Source organism: Camellia sinensis, chromosome 5 (assembly GCF_055761805.1).
Source record: "Camellia sinensis isolate YWXY chromosome 5, ASM5576180v1, whole genome shotgun sequence".
Taxonomy (NCBI): Eukaryota; Viridiplantae; Streptophyta; class Magnoliopsida; order Ericales; family Theaceae; genus Camellia; species Camellia sinensis.
The window spans coordinates 29,878,238-29,900,295 of NC_138965.1; the positions used below are offsets into that span (position 1 = coordinate 29,878,238).

Consider the following 22,058-nt stretch of genomic DNA (forward strand, 5'->3'; position numbering starts at 1 on the left):
AGGGCGACCTAGGCAAAATTCAGAGCACAAAAAAAAAATTAGAAAATATAAAAACTGAGCTCGCAAGGTTGAAAACCCGCAAAGGGCGGCCTTGGCGAAAGTTAGAGCGCAAAAGGAGAGTAAAAATACTCGAGTGAACCTGGGCCTGAACTACGTAAGGCTTGATTCCCATCTTTGGGATACGTAGGCAGCTTCACCTTGAAGTTCAGTCATAAACCTTTTTCCCCGATCAACTCTGTCCATTTCGACCATCTCAGTCATCTTTATCCATCAGCATTTATCGTGACCTCCGGTACAGTGCTGTTCAAACTAGGGACAACTTTCCGTTGCCACGACGGTGCAAAGTTACTCAGACTAGGGGCAACTTTCCGTTGCTGTGAAGTGCCGCATTGTTCTTCAGACTAGGGGCAACTTTCCAGTTGCAGGAATCTGGGGTTGTGCATCTCAGTGACAGATTTCCGGTGTGTCCAATTCTGATCCACATCGAAAATAGTTTTGAAAAGTTTTAATGAAAGTTGACTTTGTTCAAATCAATCTTTTTACGACTAAGACCATTTTTAGACCAAAAGTGGAAAATTTTCAGTACCATAACTTTCAATTTCATTGATTTCAAAATAGAATTCTCTTGCTCTTGCATTACAATCGAGGTTGCTTATTTTAGTACATTCATAAAGAAAACTTGAAAATGCTAAATAAGCAATAAATTTGAGGCATAGTTGAATCAAGTATCTCTGCGTCCCCTCCCAGAGCTGGATGGAGCATCTGATGCCAAGCTAGGCCCGACCTGTGCCTCTTCATTAAGCCAATCCACGCACTCATCAGACAAAGTACAACTGAAAGTGGAAGCAGGGGCCAGGAGCTCTCTAGTCCTCCATGCCGTGGCATATCGGGCAAGCTGTGCACCCCGGACCGGGAAAGCAGCTGGGTACTCAATCCCCCCCGGTGGACAGGTCTGATCATGGCCAAACTGACGCAGAAACCGGAACGGAAAATAGAATACACAATGGGTTAGACCAATCAGTTGGATCCCAATCAGCCGAGACATACTATAGCTCATTGCCGGGAGGTTGAGCCAAGGACAACGCCAGGCAATGCCGTCTGCGGACAAATTGCACATCCAATCGAACCACCACCTTTCGTCAAGAGCATTGACTAGGCGCTGCCGAAAGAAGTAGCCTCGAGCTGAATAGGCCGGGCAAGAGTCCACAACTTGCAACTTGTCCATTAACCATACCTAGGGGAGGGATGGAAAATGAGAGATTAAAGAACAGAGAGATGTACGATGAGAGAAAAGTAAGACAAGGGTTTTGAGAGAAAAATCGAGCCTGAGGGTCGAGTGATGTGAGCAGATATATATGTGAGGTCGGGTGGGAAACATTACCTGCAGTAGCAGTGGACTCCCGGCAAACCTAGTCGCCTCCCGGCGATAGACAGAATCTAAGCCCATCAATGTCTCGGCCAAGGTCATGGCAATACAGCTCTTTCCTTCTCTCAAACCTTGGGCGACCTCAATCAGGCGAATGCTAGCCCCGCCGAAGCCCGAGGAAAGCAGAAAGTGAGACAACAAACATAAGCAGAGGGCGTGTTGCCGGAAACCCTGCCAATAATGGTTGCTGCGGTCACCAGCGTCGGAAAAACGGTGGATCAAGCCAAGGATGTCCAGCTCTCCACTGCAGATCAGAGATCGAGCGTCATGCGCTGTGAGCCCACATATCCGTCCTAAAGCCTGAGCGTGACCAAAACGGAGCTGCGGCAAGATTACTTCAGAGCATTCAGACTCCATCAAAACCTGAAAATCTTCGAAAGTGGGACACATCTCTTGGCCGCCGAAGCTAAAAACATGCGTCACTGGATTCCAGAACCTTGCCGCGGCATGGAGAAAAGGGAGATGTAGCGGAGTACGGCTTAGCGTGAATAGTGCATTCAAGCCGAAACCCCGGAAATTCAGCTTTTCCGAGCCGTCTAGAGAAGAGATCCAAGATGTGATATTTTCTGCGAGAAACGCCTCCATCTTTGCCTAAAACTAAGATGAAATGAATGTTCCCGAAGTTGAGGCTTTTATAGAAGGAAAAACACTATTCACGGGGACACGTGTCAAAAATCTGGTGGCTGCAGGACTGAATGGCCGGCCAGCCACTTTTTCTGGCTGGCCAGCCATTTACTTTTTCAGAAATGGCCGGCCAGCTGTCTCTCTTTTCCAAAAATGGCCGGCCGGCTCCCAGGGATGGCTGGCAATGCTGTAGTGTATCTCCTTGACCCTGTTTTATCCTTCGAGGGAGAATTCCAAGCATTTCCGGGCAACGGGAGACTCAAAGGCCTTCATCTCCCTCCGTTTCGGATGCGTTCCGATCGTCAAAAGTACACTTTGTTTTTGTTAAGGTGTTTTGATTTTCGAGTTGTTGTTTTTGCTTATCGAGTTGTTCGTCGAGCGGATGTGTTTTGTGTTTTTGAGTCATTGCTCTCTGTTTAAGCAATTTTTGTTTAAGCCTGGTTTATTGGTGTTGTTGCATTTTGCTTATCGAGTTGTAAACTTTCTAAGGTCCTGTTATATCTTAGTAAGTTGAGTTGTTTAGTTTGTTGCGTCGGTTCACTACCTGACTTGGTGCTTACACAATGCGCATTTCCATTCAATTTTATTTTTGTGCAAAATAAATTGATGCGATACGATGCTAAAAATACAAACATCTTTTCAAAAGCTATTTCATTTCATCATGCTTTACAACATACAAAGGTACAAGTTTTACAAAAAATAAAACTGCCTAACAGTGTGCAAAGTGTTACAAACTACTAGCAAAAAGAAAAATAAAGCAGGAAATAACAACATCAAAGTCCTCGGGAGCGGGAACGAGAAGCACGCCTCGTCCTCTTTTGCGGGACGACCTCCACACCATCATCTGAGTCGGACCCGTCATCCTCAGGGTCCTCCTCAGCCTCGCCTCTGTTCCCCGAGCCAAAACCGGAGCCTCCCTCCTCAACAGATGTCTCGAACTGACGGTCGGTAGCCTCCTCCTCCTCCTCATCAGACTCCACCTCCACAACATGAGCCCTGCGTCTGCGGGCGGGCCCTCCTCGAGCTCCTCGGAAAGGCCTAGATGGCCCAGATCCTCTGGAAGACCGAGATGGCCCAGCTCCCCAATGAGGCCCGGATGGCCTAGTCTGCGGCTGGCCGGACCATGAAGGCATCTGAAAACAAAAAGTTCAATTCAAATGCATCAGTTCAAATATATACATTAGGTGCAGATACAAGCAGAGGCTACATGAAGTGAGTGCATGTAAGTACAGTGTACAAGTGGGGTGTGTGTCAGATGTGCTCTACACAAGTGGTCTATCGATGCAGTAGAAATCAGCACACCATCAGAAGTATGATAAATGCCAGAAAACTGAAGGGTACCTGGATGCCCGCGACAGATAACTGTGCCTCCCTGCGTAGAACCATGCCCTCGAGTGTAGCCACCAGCCCAACCACCTCCTCCATGTATCCTCGCGATGGCTGCAAAAACGAGCTCATAATCATCAGTGAACAGAAAAGTGTCTAAACATCTGAATGATGAATGAAAACAAGTGGAGCATACCGGCGGTGAGTCCGGATCAATGGCGTATCGATCACTGGGCATCGGAGGCTCTAATGGAATCAGAGTCTGAGAGCTAGCCCCATACTGCCATGCCATCAACTCAGTCGGCATATCTGGCCATCCGACATGAGGATGAATCGACGGAGTCGGAGGAAACGGTCTACTCCCACCTCTAGATGCGCCAGCCCTGCTAGAAGAAGGGACGTCTGTAGCTCGAGCCCGAGCCTGATCCGAGGATGACGTACCGGCAGGCCTCATCATCGGGATACGAGCTTCCGTCAATGGGGGCATCAAGTATATGTAACGGTAGGTGGCGTAGTCCCCCTCCTCAATATATAGTAAGGCTTCAGTACCCAGCATGGCGCCGACTACCTCTGAGTAAGAGAGCCTGTCAGCGGTCCGCATACTAGCTGGGGGTGCTGCGGGAATATCCTGAGAAAGATACCCCCATACCTGGCGCAGAAAGCGCTCCCCCAGGAACCATGCCCTGCCAACCGGCCCTTCAAGCAGGACCCTATACTGAGAGATGCCTGATGCTCCGGTATACTGAAGTCGGAGATCATCACCCAGGGGCGCCCAAGGCTGCCATGTAATCTGAGGATGACAAATGCATAAACCGATCAGAAATCAAGAATATACAGTGCAAATCAAAGATGAAGATGAAAAGAACTGAAAGTTCTGAGGTACCTCTGAGTGTCGCACCGTGTCGAAATACTGTCGCAGGCGAAGGAGGGTCTCTCGAGGCCTCGCCCGGTGCGGGCCCTCAAATATCAATGAATATGGGGTCACGGGAATCCCTACCACCTCCAGCTCTGGGGCTAATGATGGGAAGTATACATAAACCCATAGCTAAGAAAAGCAGTGCAGAATGTAAGTACGAAATGCTGAGAGCAAAATACAGACTGTAAAAGTGCGCTGTGGGTGCAATGTATAAGTAATGAGAAGCAGAAATGTAAATCAGGGGGACAGAAAAGTACCTCCCAAGCTCTCCAGTAGCCGCCAAGTAAGTCGCCCCGCCCGCGGGAGGTCGCGCTCATGTAAAAGTAGAGGGTAGCCAGGCCAGCGCCACCCCAATCATATCTACTGACCTGTGATAGGTCAACCAGAGCGCTCAACAGGTATAGCCCAATGGTGTTCCCTCTGTCGGCGAACAGGGTAGTCCCGAAGAGGAACATCAGGAAGCCACGAGCATACTGCTCTGTCTCCTCGGGAGTCTCGGGCACCATCTCTGCCCGCCGAAAATGGGAAGAGAACCAAGTATATCGGACTCTCCCAGAGACCCTGTCAACAGGTGGGCGAGCCCCCAATAAATATATCCAGGCGGCCTCCCACTCGCCCATGTCCTCGTCGTAAGGGATGGACCAACCTCCGACGTCAAGGCCGGTCAATACAGCGAAATCAAAAGGGGTCATGGTCATGTCCCCGGTAGCAGAGAAATGGAAGGAATTGGTGGTGTCCCACCATCTCTCTACCAAGGCTGCCATCAGCGTCCTCCTGGCAGGACAACGTGACAACCCGACACAGAAGGGGCCGAACCCCGCCAAATCTACCAAGTCTCTGACGCCCTCCGGGAGCTCAGCGTACCAATCCCTCGCCGCAGTGGAACCATACCCCCGCACACTGCGGGAACTACCCTGCATTCAGAATGAATACATGTGTCAATAATGAAATGAAAATGGGCTGTGTGCCAATGAAATGAAATGGGCTGCGTGCCAATGAAATGAAAAAGGGCTGTGTGCCAATGGAATGAAGTTTGGGCTGTGTGCCGATGAAGTGAAATAAGCTACTGTCAAAATCTACCTGGGCTGCGTGTTCAGAAAATTTGAAATTTGGGCTGCGTGTTCAACTTTCAGTTAATTTGTGGGCTGCGTGTTCACTATCTACCTGGGCTGTGTGTTCAGAAAATTTGAATTTTGGGCTGCGTGTTCAACTTTCAGTTAATTGTGGGCTGCGTGTTCACTATCTACCTGGGCTGTGTGTTCAGAAAATTTGAATTTTGGGCTGCGTGTTCAACTTTCAGTTAATTTGTGGGCTGCGTGTTCACTATCTACCTGGGCTGCGTGTTCAGAAAATTTGAAATTTGGGCTGCGTGTTCAGAAAATTTGAAATTTGGGCTGCGTGTTCAACTTTCAGTTAAATTGTGGGCTGCGTGTTCACTATCTACCTGGGCTGCGTGTTCAGAAAATTTGAAATTTGGGCTGCGTGTTCAACTTTCAGTTAATTTGTGGGCTGCGTGTTCACTATCTACCTGGGCTGCGTGTTCAGAAAATTTGAAATTTGGGCTGCGTGTTCACTATCTACCTGGGCTGCGTGTTCAGAAAATTTGAAATTTGGGCTGCGTGTTCAACTTTCAGTTAATTTGTGGGCTGCGTGTTCACTATCTACCTGGGCTGCGTGTTCAGAAAATTTGAAATTTGGGCTGCGTGTTCAACTTTCAGTTAATTTGTGGGCTGTGTGTTCACTATTTACCTGGGCTGCGTGTTCAGAAAATTTGAAATTTGGGCTGCGTGTTCAGAAAATTTGAAATTTGGGCTGCGTGTTCAACTTTCAGTTAAATTGTGGGCTGCGTGTTCACTATCTACCTGGGCTGCGTGTTCAGAAAATTTGAAATTTGGGCTGCGTGTTCAACTTTCAGTTAATTTGTGGGCTGCGTGTTCACTATCTACCTGGGCTGCGTGTTCAGAAAATTTGAAATTTGGGCTGCGTGTTCAACTTTCAGTTAATTTGTGGGCTGCGTGTTCACTATCTACCTGGGCTGCGTGTTCACTATCTACCTGGGCTGCGTGTTCAGAAAATTTGAATTTTGGGGTGCGTGTTCAACTTTCAGTTAATTTTGGGTTGCGTGTTCACTATCTATCTGGGCTGCGTGTTCAGAAAATTTGAAGTTTGGGCTGCGTGTTCAACTTCCATTTAAAATGTGGGCTGCGTGTTCACTATCTACCTGGGCTGCGTGTTCAGAGAATTTGAAATTTGAGCCGTGTGTTCTAATGTGGGCTGTGTGTTCGCAATTAATTAATGAGCCGAGTGTTCAGAAATTCAAGTGTTGAAACTACATGTTCAAAATGTAAGCAAAGTACTATGTCATAAGCTAAACTACATATTCAAGCATGGCAAATGTGCGAAATGTAAAATACAGAAGATAAGGTAAATACCTCTCGGGCCTCGTGAGAGAGATGCTGCTCCGGCTCTCTGAGAAGCAGATCCACGGGTGCTCTCTCGTCGAAGCTGGTAAAATGACGGAAGACGGCACGCGGGAGGACGTGAGCTGCTGGACGGTACCTCTCAGGAATAAAAGGTCGGGTCCTCGGAGGTAGAGTCGTAGGATCGAAATCATCTCCGGCACCCGGAAAACCTCCACCACGGGAAGAAGTACCCGCCATTTTTAGGAATCTGCAAAAGGGGAGCAAAAATGAGCAAAATGGGCCAAAATTGGAAAAAGTCAACAAAAGTCAACTCTCGGGAAATAAAAAGTCAACAAAAGTCAACTCCCGAGAAAATATTCCAAATATTAAGATAAACTTACCTCAAGTGGTGAAAATGCAAAAGGAAGCTCCGAAGCCGGAATTTAATCGCTCCAAAGTATTTAAAACTGAGTGTTTTTGCGAAAACAATTTGCGCGAGGCGTTGGAAAACCCGCGTAAAACTCAAAACTGGAGAGAAAAGTGTTGAAAGAGGCGAGAAATGAAGTGAGGTTCGGCTGCCATTTATAGGCCTCAAGCCTTGGATTGTAAGAGCATCAAAAAGGAAGGAAAAAGACCAAAATGCCCCCGGAAAAAGGGCATGGCCGGCCGGCCCCTATTTCTAGCTGGCCAGCCATCTGCTTTTTGCAGAAATGGCCGGCCAGCCATCTACTTTTGTGGAAACCGGTTGGCCACCTCCCCTTGGGAAGATAAACGGCCGGCCATCATCCTCACATGCTCACCAAGCTCTCTGCAAATTTTGAGGAAGATCGGAGTTCCCGGGACCTGAAAAAGTTCAAGAAAAGTACACTTCCGGTCGCGAAATTACTCCGTCAGGACTTCGGTTTCATGTTCTGACATGTGTCTCATCTTCATTCATCGAAATCAAAGTGTATCCTTTTTGAATGAGTGGTAACATTTCAAAGAAGCGGATCGGAGGCCGCAGTTGAGTTACCTTCGCCGAAACACGCTTTTCCGTACTCGCTGATTCCTGACAAACGGGCACCCTGATTCTTGCTCATGTCACATTATCTTGCATTTTCATGAACATACCCGCATTAACATACACGTTCCTTGATGTTAATCATACTTCTGTGTTTGAGCATACGTTGTCACGCATGTTCTGCTTTTGCATTACGATGCATTCACTCACCGGCACTGCGTGTGTCGAATTTTCAAAGTCACATTGAATACATATTGTTAGCATATTGTGTTTGTTGCAATTTCTCTCTTTTGCAGGCACGATATTGTATGTACGGTTCAATTGAAGCTGGTGCGACCAGACGAATCGCGCAGGTATTGTATCTTCTCCGTGTGAGACGTGGCGGGGATTGAATAATCCTCCGCATTCTTAACTGCATGAAATGTAGTTGTTGCTTTGCATTCTTGCTTAAAACTGTTGCATCTATTTGCGAATACTTGCTTCATTACAGCTTGCTGCATTTGCATGATCATTGGGTTACCTTAGGCTTCTTGCATATCATTTGCATTTTTCCCCCTGCCTGCGGGCATGCCTGCGGGCGCATCTCTGTTTATCCAGTATGTTTGTCTAAGTCTTCGGCCTTGTCAAAAATGGGTCGTCTCTGGGCTTTGACATTCACTCCCGTCACTTGTGACTTCCGAGTTCTGTCAAAGAGGGGCAACTGTAGACACCCCATTTTTGACCGACCTTAAGACTCAGACGTCACCAGTTGAGCGTTAGGTGATGTTGCATAATATGCTCGTTCAGAAGTTTCAGAGTCGCGGCCGTGAGCCCTGCCTCCGGACTTTCGAACCCTTTTCTGTGCCTTGTCTCGGTTTGCGAGCCAGACTCGGTTTTCTCTGTTTCTTTTCCTGAGGGAAGGGAGAGGTCCCGTGGACCATCTCTCAATGTCCGTAGGCTGCATTTGGTGGCCGTAGGCCATTTTGCCCATTTCGGAGTCAGGTTCCCGGTTTTCGGAGCCGTCAGGTCGTGTGCCTCGGTTCGGGACCGCTTAACCATCTCCTATTGTTCTGATTTTTGGCATACATCTTATTTCATCCCTTTTGAGGGACACTGGGGGCTAAGAAACCCACTTCGAGGTCGAATACCATTTTCGGTGCTTAACAGCCCATTTTCGGGACCCCGAACTGCGTGTTTTGGCCCCGGAACGTTCGTTTTGCAACGGTTTTCGTTCATTTTTGGCAGGTACCTCTGTTTTATCACAAGGAAGGTCACTGAAGGGTGGGAGGCCAGCAATTGTTGCAGTAACCAGTTATCTCTCTTCCGGAGCCTCCCGGCGCCCGTTTTTCGCACTTCCGGGCTAATGTTGAATACCTTGGAGCTAGTGTTGCCAACTTTCAACCACATATCTGTGATGTACACATCTGAGAGGCCCCTAAAAGTTCATGGCCGGCCATTAAGGTCACCTGACCCTTTTGACCCCTTTCTTCCGGGCTAATGTTGAACCCCTTGGACCTTTTTTCTTGAACTTTGAACCACATATCTGTGATGTACACACATGAGAGGCCCCTAAAAGTTCATGGCCGGCCAGTAAGTCAACTTGACCCTTTTGACCCCCTCTTTCCGAGCCATTGTTGAACCCCTTTGGCCCACTTTCTTGGAATTTCAACTACATGGTTGTGTTGTACACACATAGGGGTACCTCCCCAGTAGCTGACCGGCCAGAAAATCAACTTGACCCTTTTGACCCCTAGCCGGCCGGCTAGGGGGTGTGGCCGGCCGGCCACCTCCAGCAAAAGTATGAGGCCGGCCTGCTTCCTTGCACTGTACCCTTTCCAGCTGTGGGGCAATATCCCCCAGATATTTTCTGTATCCGGGGGATATTTTGTGGGGGAGTTTTGCCCTCCTTCTCCCCCACCTTTACACCCCATTTTTGATCTTTATAACCAGCTGGTGGCCTTCTTCATAAGGGTTAGAAAAATTATCCTTCAAAGCTCCATAGCCAACTCCATCTTCTTCCCTCTCAATTCTTCAAAAAACCCTAAGTCCCTAACCTTCATTCCTTCTACACCACCAAGCTCTACCACCACCACCTCACCTCCAGCAGCAAGGAAGGTTTCTAGAAGGCAAAAGAAGCTGCAAATCCATCCAAGAAGCAACAAAAGCTTGAATCTTCAAGGGTAAGTTACACTTTTAACCTTTTGAACCTTTTTCTTGATCTATTTCTAAGCCCCATTTCTTTTTGGTTTCAAGCTCCGGCCCTAACTGAAAAGGGCCATATTTTGAGCTCATCTTCACTTCTCATTAAGGGCTCAACCTTGTTTGAGCCCTCCATAATATACTTGCTTCATTGATCATCTTGTATGTCATGATTTTGCATGCTATCTTTGGCCCATTAGCAATCTGTTTTTGAGCATGTTATAAACTGATATAAGGCTTATTTTGAGCCCCTCTTCAACAATGGAGAAGGGCTCAACCTTGTTTGGTGTCTCCATGTGTCACTTATAGTTCAATCCCCTATTTGGCCCCATTTTTTCATAAATTAGTAGCCCTCTTTGCTTCTGTTTTTGGACCTTGGTTCGAACTAAAAGTGGTCTTATTTTGGCCTATACTTCATGTTTCATTCACACTTTTTTTCTGTTTGGTGATTATTTTATATACTTCATGTTATAGCACCTTTTGAGCCTTGTTTTGCATCACATTTTTAGCATGTTTGTATACTGATTTGAGGTCTGCCATATACTGTAAATGTTCATATTTTTGGTCCATCTTCAGTGTTGTAGAAGGAAATTTTTCAGTTTGAGTTTTGCTTATACCACTTGCCTCATTACCCCTCTTTTGGCCCCTATTCTTGCATGCTATTTTTCCCTTACTTATACTTGCTGTTTGGCCATGTTTATAACTGTGAAAGTACATATTTTGGGACTGTCTAGCTTCTGTCTTTGCATTGCATGTCCATATTGTGCATGTTTGGCATAGCTATAGGCCATTTCGGGTACCTAATGTCGCATTTCGGGACATTTCCTTGCATTTCATGTCATTTCGCTTCATTTCGGGACTATTTCCCCCCATATTTTAGTGCTGAAATTCCATTAGTATGCTTGCATATCACTTTTGCCATATTTCATCACATTTTAGCATCGCCTCGGTTTGCGTGCCAGTGTGCACGCATTTCGAGGCACTTCATTTTCTGCCACCGGCATCCGATGTGAGTGTGGCCGAGGCTCTCTCATGTTGGTATAAGCCCATTTGTCATTTTCATGTCATTTTCATATCATTCTGTCATCGCCTCGGTTTGCGTGCCCGTGTGCACGCGCTTCGAGGCACTTCATTTTCTGCCATCGGCATCTTATGTGAGTGTGGCTGAGGCTCTCTCATGTTAGTATAAGTCCATGTTGAATTTTTCATGAAATTCGCATCGCTTTCGCATCGCCTCGGTTTGCGTGCCAGTGTGCACGCACTTCGAGGCACTTCATTTTTATCCGACAGCATCCGATTTGAGTGTGGCTGAGGCTCACTCATGTTGGTATAAGCCCATTTGTCATTCCCATATCATTTCATCATATCATATCATCGCCTCGGTTTGCGTGCCCGCGTGCACGTACTTCGAGACACATATTATCGCATCGGTTTGCGTGCCCGCGTGCACGTACTTCGAGACACATATCATCGCCTCGGTTTACGTGCCCGCGTGCACGTACTTCGAGACACATATCATCGCCTCGGTTCGCGTGCCCGCGTGCACGTACTTCGAGACACATATCATCGCCTCGGTTTGCGTGCCCGCGTGCACGTACTTCGAGACACATATCATCACCTCGGTTTGCATGCCCGCGTGCACGTACTTCGAGACACATATCATCGCCTCAGTTCGCGTGCCCGCGTGCACGTACTTCGAGACACATATCATCGCCTCAGTTTGCGTGCCCGTGTTCACGCACTCGGAGGCATTTTATTTTCATAGCATTCTGCATTTTCTCGGTTTGCGTGCCTGCGTGCACGCATTTCGAGGCATCTCATTTCATAGCATTGTGTACGTTAGGATTGTATCTTAGTTGAATTTCATGCATATCATGCATATTGCATCGTGTCCAGAATAGGAGTTAGCCCGGGCACGGGAAACGAGGTACATTTCGTACTCCGAGTGACGGAATGTGTCTCAATTCCCCAGTCACCGACACTCCGGATTATCCATGATGGAGTTAGGTTTTAGCTGTAATTTCATGTGCATTCATCCTATATTGAGTTGTGCATTTCGACTCCTCGGCCATCATGCCTCGGTATGCGTGATTGGTGGCACGAGGATCGAGACATGCGTATATTTGTGCAAATACATTGCTATGCCCCTTTCCTGCTCTCTGTTGCAGCAAAACCAGGAATCAGCAACTTTCCAGGACTTGGCACGCTTTTCATGAATAACAGGTGTAAACAGAGGCTAATTGGGGCATTCCGGTGGATTTCCGCGCAAGACAGTCCGGACATGCATCATCCACCAGAAGCAAGGCAGTCCCTGGCTTGCACGCCAGTTTATTTGCTTTCTAGTTAATTCATTAATTAATTAGAATTCTGTAATATTTTGGACTGTAATATTCTTTTATTTGGGACTGTAATATTTGGACTGTATTACTTAGGCTTTATGCTTTATGCTTTATGCTTTATGCTTTATTCTTTACCCGGTGAGCTTTATGCTTTAGCATCCTTGCATGCGTGTGAGTATTGCCATGAATAGCATGCTTGCCATGAGGCTATGTGCTTATATGATATAACTGCTTGAATGCCTGTGGGTGAAGGTTGGGTTACTTAAATTGGAATAAATCATCAAATGTTTCAAGCCTACCTGTGGGTAGCAAACCATTTTCAAAAACAAGCATGAAATGTTTCGTTCCAATTCAGGCGACTCGGTCTATATTTGTATGCTGTGCGCATCACATAGTAACCTAGGCTAATAAACCGGAATAAGAACTCGCAATGTTTTCAAAAATTGATATCATGGTTAGTAGAGGCCGGTCTATGACCGGGCGAGCGGGGGTGCTCACGAAGTGACCTTCCCCAATCGTACCCAAGTTCCCGAGCCGAGGCAACTTTGGTGATGACGGACACGTGGCCTTTTGGCACCGAGTCAGGGTTTCCTAAATTTCCCAAAATAAAATATTTAGGTGGCGACTCTGTATCTGGCAAAGCAATCCATGTTTGGCACTTCTTTCAAAAATCTGTTTTCTCAAAACGATTTGCCGGATTTGGACTCTTTGGTTCAGACTTAGAACCGTGACTACGAAAAGTCGAGTCCGTGCTGTAGCGAGGTCCCCCCCGCGGGCTTGTTACAAAAACCATGTTTACTGAGAAGAGACCCTGAGACAAGATTCTTACGAATGTCTGAAACATACAGGACTTCGTTCAAAGTTAGCTCCTTTCCTGAGGTTAACTTCAGGACCACCTTTCCTTTCCCCTCAATAATAGAGGTAGCAAAATTTCCCATAAACAACTTCTCACAGTTTGTAACCGGTTCGAAAGTTGTAAACAGCTTATTCTCAAAGCAGATGTGGCTTGTAGTCCCAGTATCAATCCACCATTCTTTTGGATTTGAACTCACCATATTCACCTCAGAGACAACAGTAGACAAGTGCATGCCATCCTCATCATGGGAGTGCTCTTGCATATCTGCCATATGAGCACGAGGTTTAGTTTTGTATGGCTTCTTCTGTTTGCAACAATCACTAGCCCGATGCCCCTCCCGACCACAGTTGTAGCATTTTCCTAAGAACCGATAACCAAATTCCTACAGCTTGTAAGCCGACTTCTTTGCAACACCACCTCTTGGCCCCAGCTTAGAGCCCTTGTTCACAGAGGGCTTCTTCCTTACCCCAGAAGATTTGCCATGCTCAATGACATTGGCCTTTACTGAGGAGGTACTCCCTCATTTCTTTCTATTATCCTCCTCAATTCAGAGTCAGACAATCAGGTCTTCAACTGACATTTCCTTGCGCTTATGCTTCAAGCAGTTCTTGAAATCCTTCCAACCATTGGGAAGTTTCTCAATGATCACAACAACATCCATAAATTATATTTTATAACCTTAAAATTCATGCAAATCATGGTAGGGGAATGATGAACCATACGCATAAAATAAGATCATACTAATACAATTAAGTATGCAAATTATAATAGAGCATTCTAATTAAACTAAGCAATTAGAGAATAACATTGCATAATTTACAATCATTGAATTTCCAAAGGAAAAACAAACAGTGGACTTTCTCTTTAGTACAGGTAGTCTACTTAAATAACAGAAGCAATAGCATGCAATATGTCTAAGACACACATGGACCTATTCACTAGCAAACACAAATATATTAATGTACTCAGAAGGATGTATCAGTGCAAGAAGGCATAAAGATAGTTTTATGTGCATGCAAAGAAGCAAAGTCATGAACCGACAATTAACCTATAGAAAACGGAACAATGGCCTATTCATATAAATTACTTGAATCTCTAAACATGCAAATTTATATTTTGTATCATTGAAACAGTGAGCAATTCCGCAACAGTTCCTAGTAACATTATACAAAGCTAACCTAATTGTCTATATAAACCTATTTGATCAATTTCATAGAAAATATATAAAAATCTGTTTTAAGCTTGTTGTCCAAATTGTGAAATTAAATAAATAGATTTATGAAAAAATCAAAATTATATACCACGAACATATGCTGATAATTACAACTAAATTACAACAGAAATACACAATACAATAAAATGGTAAAGAAACCAAATCGAAGCCTGCACGGTAGCAGTTTCCTTAAAACAGATTTCGCCGCCTCGCGGGTTGAGTGCTTAAGGAATCCTGGCGTCTGTCTCCTAAGATATGACGGTCAAAAACTAGCTACGACAGAAGCACTTTTTGTCTAGCTTAGCGAACAAAAACCGTGGCAGCACTCTCTCACTGTAGAAACTTTCTGGCAAACTAACTTGTAAAATGGAAGCATAAATTTCTATATTGAGACTTGACAGGAGGGTCTCAATTTATACATGTATAGGGGACAGAAGAAGAGCTTCCAGCCTTTAAGGCTGGTCATTGAAACACCATTAACCAGTATCCATAGCCCCTTTTCAAAAAGTTAAAAAGTTTGGATACCCAAAGGATTCACACCCTTTAGCCAAGAAAAAGGATTTAAATACCCTTAAAAACCCATTCATGAATCTAACATCATGAGGCAATTTCTTATTCAAATCTCAATGGTTTTTGGCCCACTTGGACCCAACACAATAGATGATTGGGACTCACTTTAATATTTAATTAAAGTCACCAAAAAACCATTTTTTTCAACAATACTTTTAATATTTCTTCAGTAAATTATTTATAAAAAGTAAATTTAATTAGATATCAATAATTATATGTTTCGGTTGCTTTTGTCTTTAAAAAAATACACCGCAAATATAATTTTAAAAATAAATTGTCAATTTTTTAAAGACAAATGTAATTCAAATATGTGACTACAAGTATCCAACCAAACTAATTTTTTGTATGGATGATTGAGTCGAAAGGCATTAAAAACTGAACAATAAAATGAACTTGAGATGGACTTATTAATGGGCTGAACTAGACCCTCCATTCCAATATTTGGACCGAAGAAGACTGGAAGGAAACTAAATCCTAATATGTTGTGTTTGGATCTTAGATTACAGAAAAATTCAAAGAAGAAAAAAAAGAGGCACTTACGGACTAGTCTTATTGACTGAACTTATTTACCTATAAGTCCTGTTCATTTTTTACGTATCAATATCCCTAAAATGCCCTTTCTCACCTATAGGATCACTGCCCTGGCACCCTACCACTGATGACTACAAGCGATCACCTCCAGTCGTCGGACACTAACTCCGACCATCGACGACCAATTTTGATGCCGACAACCACCACTAACTTTTGGCGACCCATTTGGCTGCTATCTTTGACTACCAATAACCATTACTGACCTTCGACAACTACTTCCAACCTCCAACAATATTTTTTTGGACAATTTCGATCTCCAATATGTCACTACCACCACTATCTCCTCAGATTTAGTGGTGACAAGAGAAAATGAGAAGAAAAATGTTAAAGAGTATGAAGGAGAAGGATGAAAAATCCTTACCAGAAGTTCTCATCATTTTTCACATTCGCAGATCAACACAAAGAATCAAATACAAGTTTAGTGATAAATTTATCACTGACTGTTTGTAAAAAAATTATAGAAGGAAAATCTTGTCATCACCAGCATAAATCAACACAAGAAACAAATACATATTCAGTGATAAATTTATCATTGATATATTAAATCCTGGTTTGCAAAAGATTTGGTTTGAGAGAAATAAAGAAGGAAGGAAGGAAGGAGATAAAGAGAGGTGAGATATGGAGAATCACTATTGCTTGGACTCATTTGAAGTTACCATGGAAACAACTAGATCGGTGTAGATCTAGAACATTTGAGGTCACTGAAAAAATGTTAGATAATGAGGATGATGGAGATGGAGGATAATGGTAGCGATGATAATGCATCTGCGACGGTGAAGTATAGATCAGTAACGGCAGAGATGGTTAGTGAACAATGGTGGTGGATCAGAGGTGGTGGAGATAGTTGAACGATGGTGGCGGTGAAGGCAACGATGGTCAGTGATGGGTGATGGTAGCGGTGGTGGGTGGATGCCCATAGCGACGATGGTGATGTGGCGACAATTGTGATTTGAAGCTCTTTAGAGAAATGGTGTACAGAGAGAGAGAGAGAGAGAGAGAGAGAGAGAGAGAGATAATGATGATGAGGAGAAAGAAAAGTTTTTTGGAAAAATGATAGAAAGAGAGAGAAGATAACAGAAAAAGAGAAAATTAATGAGAATTAATAAATTCAATGAGGGTATTATAGACATTTTAAGACTTAATGGTGCATTTAAAAAGTCAACAAGATTTAATGGTATTTATGTCCACTTAATCAGACTGGCCTGTAATTAACCCAAAAATAAAAAGTTTATGTTTCGTTTATATTTCACTCACATTTTTATTTTTCTTCCATTTTTAAATCTCTAGCTAAAATCTATTATCCAAACACAACCATTAAAAGATTATGCTAATAAGAGTCTACGCGAACATCATTAGAGACTAAATTTATACAAACATTTTAAAGAATTTTTCTATGTTGATAAAAAAAGAAAAAGAAAAATAAAAACACTAAATAACTTTCAAAAAATTAAAATTTCAATATATATATTTTACATATTTTAGATATTTTTATATATTTTAATACAATTTTTACACATACACTCGTCATCATCTAATTGGAAGTGATTAGTATTTTCCTTAATTAATTCTTGCAAGTAGTTGTAAGGTGTAGCCTAGGAAGCATGGATACAGATACGGTGATATGACAAAATTTGAAAAACTAGGATACAAGCACGGTGGGGATACATTCGTAAAAAATATTATTTTTACAATTTTTAGTAATGTAGTATGCATAAAAATAAACCCTAAAGAAATAGACAACTTGATAAAAAAGAAAGATTCCTATAAAGCTAAGAGTCTTTAAGGTCAATATCTTCAACTTGTTCCCTTTCATCAATGAATATCACAGCTTTCATATCTGGTTCATCAAGAGAAAGACTTGCAATTTCAAGTAAGCCTGTACGCTCCAATGAATCAAAAGCATCTCCACCAATATCCCATAACTTGGTTTCTCCTTCAATGTACTGTCGACTTCTCCATGATAGGAGATGAAGATTGTTATGCACAAAAACCAAATCTTCAACATGTTGTGGTGTCATTTTGTTTCTTTTCATGGAGTGAATAAAGGAGTAGGTTCTCCAATTCCTTTCACAGCATGATGAGGAACATGGCTGGCCAAGCGTTTTTAATGCTAAAGATTGAAGCATAGGAGCAGGAGACTCATGTGTAAACCACCAAATTAGTGGATCCAATACTCCTCTATCAATTTTGGAGTCAAAATCTCCAAACATATACAAACCTCCTGAAAACTTGGCATATTCCACATTTACAACCCTTCTCTCCTGTAAATTTGGAAAGTATTTCTTGAACCACTTGTTTCTCATACTTGAAATTTCTTCATCCCTATGAGGAGGGACACGATTCAGATTTTCATGAAGCCACATTGAAATATAATGCCTAGATTACAACATTAGAAAGTTTCAAAATTAAATTATGTTATTCATATTAAAAGACAAATGTGAACAAAGAAATCTAATTAGTAAGAGTATGAATTAAGTTATTACCTCGGATTTAACCAACTAGGCCTAGCCTAGTTGGCCACCATGCCTTCCTTAGGGCTTAGTCCCAAGGAGGTCATGGGTTTAATTCCCCTTAGGAGGTTGAATTAAGGGAGTGCAAGCACTTTAGTGCTTTGCCAATAGTGGGGAGAATTTCTCCCATAGGTGTTAATCTAACAACTAACAACTAATATTTGCCGATCAAAAAAAAAAGTTATTACCTTGGATTCAAAAAATTTGCAAGGCAATGAAGAGGAGTGTTACTTTTGGCCCACCTCTCAACTAGTATATTGTGCACAACGGAATGAAAGATTGATTCCTCATCATCTAGTTTCCCCTCATGCTTAAAGATGCTTGCCTTCACCTTTTCAATCATGGTGTCCCACATTTCATAGACTAAGTGAAGGCATGGTTTGTCAGTGTCACAAAACCTAAGCATCTCATAGATAGGCAATGTAAAAGAAAAAATGTAATCAATCTTATCCCACCACACATCATTCAATAATTTTTCCTTCATAGATGCGACTTTCCCAACATCTTCTTCTTTGTAAGAAACCCACTGGTCACTAATAACCATTGATTGGAGGCCACGCTTTCTAAGTTTAAACCTTTTGAGCATGACAATGGCAGATGCAAGACGTGTGTCTGCAACAGCAAGCAACTTCAAGGGTACGAATTCATTGAAAATAGATAACCACATGGAATGGTTCATGATGAAGTTTTTGATAAACATCTCACCATCAACACAAAGTGTGATCCAGTGACATTCATCATAAGCAAAAGCAATACCCCCTGTTTCCTTTAGAGCACAAATATTCTTAAGAGCAAGATTCAGTGTGTGAACTACACATGGTGTCCAAAAGATAATTGAGTACTTACTTTCAATGAGTAAACCAGTTACACTACACACGGGAGCATTATCTGTAATGACTTGAATGACATTCTGATGTCCAACTTCTTCAATTGATTGACTAATTAAGTTAGAAATAAAAAAAAAAAAAAACTTGTTTTTGTGCTCACCTTCACAATTAACAGCTTTCAAGAACACTGCTCCAGCTTCTGATGCTCCCATAAAATTAATAAAGGCCCTTCTTTGAGAATCATTCCATCCATCTGAAACAATACTCAACCCCTTTTTCTTCCATGATGCTCTAGTTGGCTCCAACAACCTCTCTACATTAGCCCTTTCCTTTTGAAACATTGTAGTCCTTAACAAGTTATAACTAGGTGGTACATAACCAGGAATTGGATTGTTGGCAACAAATTGAAAAGCACTAACATACTATGGGTTCCTTGATAAATGAAAAGGTAACCCCGCTAAATAAAACATGCGAGCAATCTCAGAATGCAATTGTTCCCGAATAACAGGGTTGAATGCCTTTTCTAGAGCAGAAGTTCTAGTAGCCTTTCTTTTTCTTGGCTCATACCCCTCCATCCTAAATCCTCCGGTATCTAAAGGCTCTAAACCTGTTGAAGTAGATTTGCAAGTGGAAGGTGGTAAAGGAACATTTTTAGGCATAGCCATCTTTAACCTCTTCTCAGCTTCTTCAATTTTCCTTTGCATTTCAGCAAGGTGTTGCGGAGTCACTTTGGGGCGCACTCTAACCTGATGGCCAAAAGTTTTAACAAATGTGCCTTGACCCTAAAGTATGAGCCCTTGTACTCATTTTGACAGTAATTGCATTTAAACTTGGTATTGCCACCTCCTTCTCCCATTTTTTCCAACATAACACCAAAGAGGAGCATGATCATATTTTTCCATTAGTGTACCACTTGTTGAACCTAAACTTCCAGTACCCAAACTCATTTCCTAAAATTTATAAATTTGATAAATAAATAAAACAAAACATTAATGTAGTTATCTTTTGGCATGAACATCAAAAAAAATTCAGCAATTCAATTCAATTAAATTCAGTAATTCAATTAAATCTCTTAAATCTTTAAAGAGATAATCTGTGACAAGTTACTAAAGGGAAAATATAAATTACATTAAGCAGAAGACGCAACACAGGTATAGAAAAAAAAATTAAGAGTAAATTTTCGGTTACTATTTAACAGGACTGAAATAGAGCCTATATACCTCGGATTAGGATTGCCTTTTAGCTTAGCTGCCAAACAAAAGGAAAAACTAAATAAGAAGTCAAAGGGGTTAGTACAATGAGAGGGAGAAAGTGTGAGGTTGAGCGAGAGGAAGAGACAGAGAGAGTGAGTGAGATTGAACGAGAGGGACAGAGATATCAAGCGAGAGGGAGAGTGAGAGAGAGAGAGGGAGCGAGGGCGAGACGGAGAGAGAGGGAGCGAGGGCGAGACGGAGAGAGAAAAAGAGTGAGTGAGATTGAGCGAGGGGGACAGAGAGATCGAGCGAGCGAGAGAGAGAGAGAGAGAGTGAGATCTAGCGAGAGGGAGAGAGGGATGATGAATCTTGATCGACTCCTCCTTCTCCTCCTCCTCCTCCTTGCTGCTATTTGCGAGCCTTGAGGTAGGGCTTGGTTGATTTTTTTTTTTTGTTTTATTTTGGATTACTTTTGTTATTTTACATTTTGATCTCATTATAAGTTTTTAAAATTATTTTTTCGCCCCACCATATCCTGAAAGTATCCCAACCGTATCCTTGAAGTATCCTCGCGTATCCCAAACATATCTAAAATTCAAAAAAAAATTTAAAAAATTGGGATACTTATTTTCCATATCTGATACGTATCCCACCATATTAGACGCGTATCCGTATCCGATACGTATCCGACACAAGTACAAGGGTCATTTCGGAGTATCCGTGCTTCATAGGGTGTAGGTTTAGTGTTCACTGGATTCTCCTTCCATGAAGTTGTTATGAGAGAGAGACCTCATGTTAGGTTATAGTGGGTTTGAACTCAAATCAAGAATCTCCGCATGCATATTGCCTTTTTTTTAAACATCTCTTCCACAGTTAGAGCATCAAAAGGATGGGTTGTTGAACGAAGGTTAGTGCTTAGGGCTAACTTCCCTTGCCTCTATTTCTAGTTGAACAATAATGAAACCTAGAGAGAGACTGATCAATTCACCAAGAATCAATTGAAATAATATATAGGAACCAATAACTTAATTAAGGTACCCCCCAAAAAAATATTAATGGACATGATTTTTTAGTTCCAACAAATTTTATAAAATCTTATTTAATATTTATATATTTTGTGTCAGAATCAATATCTGATTTCTGTGTTTATATCGTTTCAAGAGTTCAACAAACAGTTTCCTAAGCTATGTAAATACTTTTCGGAAATTTTTTTGGTTGTTGTTGTTGTTGTTGGTATTTGATTGTAACTTGAAAATGATGGTAATGATGGTGTTGTTATATATATATGAAAACATATGTAAAAGATAGATTGCAATGATGAATAGAAAAAATCATATATTTTGTATAAAAAGTGTTGTTCTACATAGAAATTTAAAAATAAAAATAAAAATTATTTGTAAGAACTTTGACAGGTAATATTGGGTTTTTCTTATGTTAGGATCTCAACATAAAATAACTTAAGGGATCAGTGGAGCCCATCATAGGTCACATTTTGAAAATCTGAATCGTTTATTTTGTAAGATTCGTTAAGTAGAATATTCATGTAAAAACTTAAGATGACCAGACATTGGTAACTATATATTTGAATTAAATTTATATTACAAAAAAATGAATGGTTATTGTTAAAATTATATTTGCCGTCTATTTTTTAAAAAATAAATATGATTCAAATATATAGTTACCAATGTCCAATCATCTTGATTTTTTACATAAATATGTTGGATTTATTTTCTAGTGTGGCCTAATAGCCTACATATTTTACATGTTTTATTTTATTTAGACTCCACAATTAGATAAAGCCAATATTATATATAAAGTTCAGTAATTAGAATTTTAATACAATCACTCTTCTAAGATAAGAAGGAAACCTTGATGGATTAAGAATTCTTCTAATAGAGTTTATTTGGCCCTTTTCTCTCCTCTATATAAGGATGGGTGACTCCCCTTTCATATCATAAGTATTTTCCATCAGTTTAAGTTTTATAGTCATCCTAATTAAGAGAGACAGAGAGAAGAAGGTGAGTCAAGAATTAAAGGTTCAACTCTAAGAGGTATTTTCTCAACTTCTCTAATTCAATGGCTGACAA

At 42.1% G+C, this 22,058-nt stretch overlaps 1 protein-coding gene across 1 annotated transcript; it reads right to left on the bottom strand.

The window, feature by feature from the left end:
* Window positions 1-17,210: 17,210 nt before the first annotated feature.
* LOC114265772 (uncharacterized) lies at window positions 17,211-19,119 on the bottom strand. Its single transcript, XM_082871644.1, has 3 exons — window positions 18,939-19,119; window positions 18,140-18,761; window positions 17,211-17,817 (listed from the first exon to the last, which is right to left on the bottom strand). Exons 1-3 carry the CDS (start codon window positions 19,117-19,119, stop codon window positions 17,211-17,213), a joined length of 1,410 nt encoding a protein of 469 aa, XP_082727770.1.
* Window positions 19,120-22,058: the final 2,939 nt, after the last annotated feature.

Coding starts and splice junctions, on each gene's coding strand:
- LOC114265772 (XM_082871644.1), bottom strand. CDS start 19,119: ATGTTTCAAAAGGAAAGGGCTAATGTAGAGAGGTTGTTGGAGCCAACT. Junction 18,762..18,938: donor GAAAGCTGTTAATTGTGAAG/GTGAGCACAAAA, acceptor CACCATGTGTAG/TTCACACACTGAATCTTGCT. Junction 17,818..18,139: donor GCAAATTTTTTGAATCCAAG/GTAATAACTTTT, acceptor GTTGTAATCTAG/GCATTATATTTCAATGTGGC.